The sequence below is a fragment of the Humulus lupulus genome, chromosome 9 (assembly GCF_963169125.1).
Source record: "Humulus lupulus chromosome 9, drHumLupu1.1, whole genome shotgun sequence".
NCBI lineage: Eukaryota > Viridiplantae > Streptophyta > Magnoliopsida > Rosales > Cannabaceae > Humulus > Humulus lupulus.
In genome coordinates, this window is record NC_084801.1 from 22,355,265 (window position 1) to 22,362,974 (window position 7,710).

General features: G+C 32.4%; 1 protein-coding gene across 1 annotated transcript; it reads left to right on the plus strand.

Annotated features, from left to right (window-relative positions):
* The first annotated feature begins 3,790 nt into the window (after positions 1 to 3,790).
* LOC133799500 (uncharacterized) lies at positions 3,791 to 6,314 on the plus strand. Its single transcript, XM_062237514.1, has 3 exons — positions 3,791 to 5,030; positions 5,211 to 5,795; positions 6,121 to 6,314. The coding sequence occupies exons 1-3, from the start codon at positions 3,791 to 3,793 to the stop codon at positions 6,312 to 6,314; spliced, it is 2,019 nt and encodes a 672-aa protein (XP_062093498.1).
* The last annotated feature ends 1,396 nt before the right edge of the window (positions 6,315 to 7,710 follow it).

Genomic DNA, 7,710 nt, shown 5'->3' on the forward strand with positions numbered 1-7,710 from the left:
CCAGATTTTCTTCCACCCTCTTCATCAAAAGTTTCTGATAAGCAGAAGCCTCACATCTTATAAGTCTCTCAATCTTCTCAGGCAACTCATTTTCAACCTGTCAAAAAAATTTAGAGTTTTTGTGGTCAAACAAGATAATTGACTTCCAAAACTCCGAAATTTAAGTCCAATAACTTATTGAGTACAAACTTGCAATTGAAAACAATAATATTCTCATAATAGCTGTCTGCTACATATTACAGAAATACCAAAATGCAATGCTACGTAACAAGTCAAACCTAATAGCTAGGTGGAAACACCACCTAAAGTATCAAAAACTTCTTTCCCAAAAGAAGCATGCTTCAAATCTATTGATAAATAAGACCAATTCATTGATAACCACTAACTAGGTAAGGACCGTAAGGTCTTAACTATAGTTTAAACTATATTATACAACTCTATGCTAATTAAAGTTACAAAGGAATGTGTAGATTATAAAGTTGGAAATTGTACTGCTACACAAAAGAAGTTTAATAGTGCCCATAACTCATCAAGATTGTTCTGCATAATAGAGGAAAGATAGATTTTTTCAGCATCACTTAACTCCCATAAGAAAAAATAATAATAATATAATTATTATGATTCCTTTTTTTAATCAAAACATCAGTGCTCCTATAATTAATAGAAAAAAAAATACAAGATGTATGGGAGTACAAGAACCTTACTACCCATATATAATCAAACAAACAGAAAACAAAATATAAAGTCCCTAGAACACAGAACACAGAACTTTAAGTATAAGAATATTTACACAAAGCATTGCCAATCTCTACATAAATCCGAAAAAGGCACATTCTTAAACGGTAGTAATAAAAACCAACATCATCATTATCCTTATCATAATAAATAAATAAATAAAGAACAGCAATAAAAATGGTGAACATTGTTATCAACTTATCATCGTCACCACAATAATAATAACTAGAAGAGTAATCATCATCGATTTATCAAATAATAATATTAACAGCAATGACCACAGCAATAAAAGCCAACATCATAATGAAAATAATAATAACGACAATTAACTTTTAAATGTGTTAGTACATTGTAGGTATAAAAAAAGAAAATAAGAGAAGAATAAAAAAGTGTCTTGCCTGTAGTGGAGTTCCAGTTAACAACAATCTATGAGAGCTCTGATAAAAGTGTCTTGCCTGTGTGTTGTATATGTATAATTGATAAAAGTGATGATGCTGCCTTTATGTCTAAATAAAAAAAGCTCTTAAAGTGTTCATTAGACAAATAATAGCTGTTGATACTGTTGGTTTTTATTGATCAAATCAGAGATTATGTGCAGCGGAACAACAATCAAATTGTCAGATTAATCCCATAAGATTGCTAGATCTACTTCTTCACACTCATATATATATTGAATCAAGGACAAGAATAGAAACATTACCTCAGGTCCTTCCTTGCTGCTATCTTTTCGTATGGCTGAATCCTTGAGATCTCACACCAAGATCTTCCAAAATGTTCTCAGTCACCCAAAGAACGAGTGTGAGCTCGCTATACAAAAATAGGCAATAACTATTTATCAGATATTCTCAACACATGAGATCTGATAAAGTTTGGACCTAGGTTTTGTGAAGAACAATGACCTTTGTTTTGTCACTGATCTTTTTCTCCGAGAGAATCCTAGATATTTTTCTATCCCTGAAAACTTACGTTCTGTGAAAACTGATATCCAATATTTAATAATATCAAATATATTAAAATATTTGTTATTTTAAACAAATTCAAAATAACTGATCAGTTATCAGATTTTTGTTTAAATAATAATATTTAAATCAAATCAAAATATCTCATTATTTATTTAATATTTAAATAACTAAAATTGTGGAATCAAGAGACCAAGTCTATCTCTTATGCATGTAGCACAGTGCATGTGCACTGTGCCACACGTGTACCACATGCATATGCATGCATGTGATTTTTCCAAATTTTTATTATTATTTAAATACCAAAAATCCCAAAAATAAATTAATTCAAAATTAATTATATTTTTTTAAATCAAATAATTAATTAATTCTTAATTAATTAATTACACATAATTAAACAATAATTATGTTTGATACATAGAAAAATATTTTACTTATCACATAAGTCCTTTTTGCCCATTTTTGTATTTGCCTTTGACAGTGATTGTTTGAGCCATTCTGGGGACCATGGGGCTATAACATTAAGCTCCAATAAATTGAAACTAAATAATTAAACTCTTTAATTATAATAGTTAATTTATTAATTCTGATATTATTCCACTATAAATTCAGAATTGCACTCTTTATGTTATAGATATACTTTTACAGAAATCTTTTTCTTAAGTCGTCCATTGATATAACCATCTTACAATAGTTCAACCCTCTAATTAATTAGTTCATAAATTAGAATGGAAGAATTACCATTTAACCTTTCTAACTTATTTCTTATTCCTTAAGTACCATTAATTCACTAGTGAATAATTAATCTATAATCTAATTATAGATTTGAGCTCAAAATCATTCAGTTCCAGAATTAACCCTTAAGGGAACTAATATGCGATCCGTTAGGAAAGATTAGATTCCGTGTTGTTGATACATGTTCCCAGCCATCCATGATATTAAATCTCCAAAACAAAAGTCATTAGCCTCATTTTTTGAAGAGACCTTAACAAGTGAATCAAAAGATTTAATAAACATGAACAGGAGTTCATGAACACTCAGGATTTAGGTTGATCTATAAATGATCATCTGTTATGATATGAATTACAAGTCTTTATTGTTAAATGGTTTTTGGATAAAGACTTTAATTCACATCGATCCATGTCATATATAATCATATTATATAAAGCACCTTTACCGAGATGTCTTACCACATCAATAATCCGAATCTAGATTATTTGTATCATTATGATACTCAGTAAACCGTACTTACAACTCCAATGAAAGAATTCGATAACTTTAATTTGTCGTTGTTGACCATTTTTATTCATTCATGTGATCTTAATTCTCTCGTACTAATACAAGATCACATCCTCAATAATGAATATGGAATTTTTCTGATATTTACAAAATTATTCAAACAATAATTTAACAATCTAAATATGACAATAATAATAAACCATTGTATTTATTTATTCACAGAAAAAAAACAAATGTCTTTACATGCTTTTAGGACACACTCCTAACAGATACAAGTGTGACTTGTAAAAGAATATACAAGTATGTATGCATATATTTGTTGTGTTGATTTTAACTTTTTTAAAAGAGCATATCAACATCTGACCTTTCTCTTGTTTTATAATGTTGATTAAAATGAATAGGTTAATATTTTGATTGGTTTTAAAGCATTGGATTGGTAGCTAATTGCAAGAGGTATGTTGCATTTGATTTAGTTTTTAAAAAATTCAATATTTTACAATTTTGAATGATAATTGTACTACTTTAGTGGAGTTTGAATATCTTAGATATTCATCCGTAGTGAAGTAGGTTCTGGGAATTCTGTGTGCTGTGGTGATAACAGAAGATTGAGAACTTGCATGTCTTAGTGAAGTAGGTTCTGAGAATTTTGTGTGCTGCGGTGATATATGGATGAAAACCTGTGTGCTGATTGATTTGTTTGACATATTGGTGTTGATTGGGACAAATGGCTAGGCTAGTAAATTAGGGGATATGCTGGCCGATTTTCTATAGATTTTTTTGTACTTAGTTTTGTTTTGTATGTTTATTTTATTTTATTTTCTTAATTTTAATTTTTTATTAAAACAAATAGGCGCAATATGGACAAAGAATGGATGTCAGCTGATAGGATGTCAGTAGAATATATAAAAGGTGTCGATGAGTTTCTTAAATTTAGTTTGGATCATGCCAAAGATCCAAACTATATTTGTTGTCCTTGTAGTAAGTGTGGAAATATGAAAAAGATGACTGCCACAATAATAAAAGAGCACTTATATTTCCACGGGATAGACAAAAGTTATAAAATATGGTATTGGCATTATGAAGAGCTTCATGTTACTCCGAACCCTCCTATGATGAATGAAGATCGAAATTATAGGCAATTGGATCCTGAGGATAATTTAGATGAAATGATTGATGATGCATATTATGAATCAGAAGTAGATCCCATTAAGTTTGAAAATCTTCTTAATGACGCTGAAAAGCCGATTTACTCTGGTTGCACTAAATTTTCAAAGTTGTCAGCCCTTCTTAGATTGTACAATATAAAAGCAAAAAATGGATGGAGTGATAAGAGTTTCACGGAATTGTTAGTTTTTTTGAAAAATTTACGGCCTGAAGAAAACGAGATGCCCGTATCATTTTACGAGGCTAAGAAAACTATGTGCTCAATAGGCTTGCAATATGAAAAAATACATGCTTGTCCTAATGATTGCGTATTATATCGGAATAGCCTTGTAGATGCGAATTCGTGTCCTACTTGTGGTGTGTCCAGATGGCAAAAGAAAAGGAATTTAGAGGAAGTTAAGGAAGGAGTACCAGCAAAAGTTTTGTGGTATATTCCTCCAATTCCTCGTTTGACTCGATTTTATCGAAATGTTGATCATGCTAAGAATTTGACTTGGCATGCAAATGAGAGAATAAAGGACGGTAGACTTAGACATCCTGCTGACTCACCAGCGTGGAAGACAGTGGATTTTGAATGGCCTTCATTTGCCAATGAACCTAGAAATATTCGTCTAGCTCTTTCTACGGATGGAATTAATCCTCATACTTCTCTTAGTAGTAAGTATAGTTGTTGGCCTATTATGCTAGTCATATATAATTTACCGCCATGGCTTTGTATGAAAAGGAAGTTTACCTTACTGACCTTACTGATATCTGGACCTAAACAACCTGGTAACGATATTGACGTCTACTTAGCTCCCCTAATTGATGACTTGAAAACTTTATGGAATGAAGGAGTTAGGGCTTATGATGCATACCGAAAAGAAGAATTTACCCTTCGAGTGGTGTTGTTGTGGACAATCAACGACTTCCCCGCTTATGGAAATTTATCTGGTTACAGTGTAAAAGGATACAAAGCTTGTCCTATTTGTGAGGAGAAGACTTTCTCTCAATATTTGAAACATTCCCGCAAGGTGTGCTATATGGGACATAGAAAATTCTTGGCCCGGAGACATTATTTTAGAACTTGGAAAAATGCATTCAATGGTGAACAAGAGTTTGGTTTGGCTCCAGTTCCTTTGACTGGGAATCAAGTACTTAATAAAGTATCTGTAATTCAGTTTAAGGTAGGAAAACCTATTGTTTGTCCAATTAAGAAGAAGAAGGGTCGTGGAAAGAGTGTTGGCAAGGATAAGATTGAAGTTAGTTTGACTAGTGCGGATGAGTCTACAAGTCCTTGGAAGAAAAAATCAATTTTATTTGAGCTTGAATATTGGGAAAAGTTACTTTTGCGACATAATTTAGATGTCATGCACATTGAGAAAAATGTGTGTGATAGTCTAATAGGAACTTTGTTAAATATTCCAAGTAAAAGTAAGGACGGTATTAAAGCTCGGAAAGACTTGGCTGCATTGGGCTTGCGAAAAAACCTACATCCAAAAGCTGACCCTAATAGAACATTTTTACCGGTAGCTTGTTACACACTCACTAAGGATGAGAAAAAAGAACTTTGCAATTGTCTATACAATATTAAAGTTCCAGAAGGGTATTCTTCAAACATAAGAACGTTGGTGGATATGAAGAATTTGAATTTGGTTGGCATGAAATCTCATGATTGTCATGTTCTATTCCAACACATTCTACCTGTGGCTATTCGTGGTGTGCTACCTAGAAAGGTTCGAGAAATAATCACACGGATGTTTGTTTTTCAAGTATTTATGTTGTAAGACGATTGACGTTTCAACGTTAGACAATTTACAAGTGGAGATTGCTATAATCTTGTGTTACTTAGAGAGATTCTTCCCACCTTCTTTTTTTGACATAATGGTGCATCTTACAGTCCATTTGGTTAGAGAGATTAAACTATGCGGACCTGTTTATTTAAGATGGATGTATCCCTTTGAGCGATACATGAAGATTCTTAAGAGTTATGTTAGAAATAGAAGTAGACCCGAAGGATGTATTGTTGAATGCTATATTGCAGAAGAAGCCATTGAATTTTGTTCAGAATACTTGCATGGTGTGACAAGTGTGGGCGATCAATCTACATTAAATAAAAGTAATGGTGGTTATGGTGGAAAAGGTGGTGTTATATGCTCAATAACTCAAGATGAAAGACATGAAGCACACTGTCTTGTATTGCAAAACATTGATGAGATTCAACCTTACATTGAGTAAGTTATCTTAGACAGTATGATATCATAAAACATTATTGTGATATTTGTATTGATTCATACTAATTTTGCATACATTTATGAAGGAATCATTTTGTTTGGCTTCGGAAAAAATATCCATCTAAGTCAAAGAACCAAAAATGGATCCAAGATGAACACTATCGTACGTTTAGTACTTGGTTAGGGAACAAAGTATTGATTTGAGTAAATAATTTTAAATCTTTTGTTTTGATTGCATGACATGTTATTAATTATTATTTCATGTTTTTTAACAAAGGTTGCAATTGAAGTGACCCACACGTCGTGTCATGTGTCGGACTTAGTTAAGTGGATTTCTCGTGGTCCTTCTCTGAATGTGTTTAAGTACCCATCATACATCGTCAACGGTACTCAATTCAATACTTTGGAACGAGATAATGTAAGAACCACACAGAATAGTGGAGTTTGTATTGTAGCAAAAACTGTGCAAATCTCTAGTTCAAAAGACAAAAATCCTGTAGAGTGTGATATGACATTTTATGGAGTAATCCAAGAAATTTGGGAATTAGATTATACTACAACTAGAGTGCCGGTCTTCTTATGTGATAGGGTGAAAAGTGACAAGGGAGTAAAGGTTGATGATTTAGGTTTTACTTCAGTTGATTTAAATCGAATTGGGCACAAAAATGATCGTTTCATAATGGCAACACAAGCCAAACTAGTTTTTTATGTGAATGATCCATCAGACAAGCAATGGTCAGTCGTGGTTCCTACTCAACCGATAGATTGGAGAGACAAAGAGAATGATGTACATGACTTACCACTCCTTCAACAACCTATCACAATTCCCGAACCACAGCTTACCGAATACCCTATTGATGATGGTGTAGATGACGATGATATTTGTTTGCGTTTTGATGGTGACGGTGTATGGGTTGATCATATACTGTGATAAATGTTGACTTGTTTTTTCTTCTTCTGAAGGTTGGATTTGTTCATTTTATATTTAATTTTCCTATCATATTGACGATTGTCTATTAACATTGTTTATAATCGTTTCCTTTTCAGATATTTCCATGGCTGATCCAGGAGGTTTTGATGATGATTGTCCACTTCCTAGACTTAATGATGATTGTCCACTTCCTGGACTTGAAAATAATGTTGGTCAGGAGGAGAATGATGACACTGCTATAGTGCATGTGAGATCTGTTAGGGGACTATGTACCATGCCCGACATAGCCAAGATGCGAAGTGAAGGTGTTAAGGTATCGAGGCAACAAGCGTAGCTCGCAACATAGTAAGTGTACTTCATTTTATATGATTGGATTACTTATTTTTAATGAGAATAACTATATTTCTATATTTTGTTTGCAGGAGCACTATACTAAGCTCATGAGTGAAGGAAAATTTGAACCTGATGG

Excerpts from the sequence above, each read along its gene's own strand:
- LOC133799500 (XM_062237514.1), top strand. The coding sequence starts at position 3,791 with ATGGACAAAGAATGGATGTCAGCTGATAGGATGTCAGTAGAATATATA. Across the intron at positions 5,031-5,210 it reads CGCTTATGGAAATTTATCTG|TTCCTTTGACTGGGAATCAA; the intron begins GTTACAGTGTAA and ends GTTTGGCTCCAG. Across the intron at positions 5,796-6,120 it reads TCTACCTGTGGCTATTCGTG|AAGAAGCCATTGAATTTTGT; the intron begins GTGTGCTACCTA and ends GCTATATTGCAG.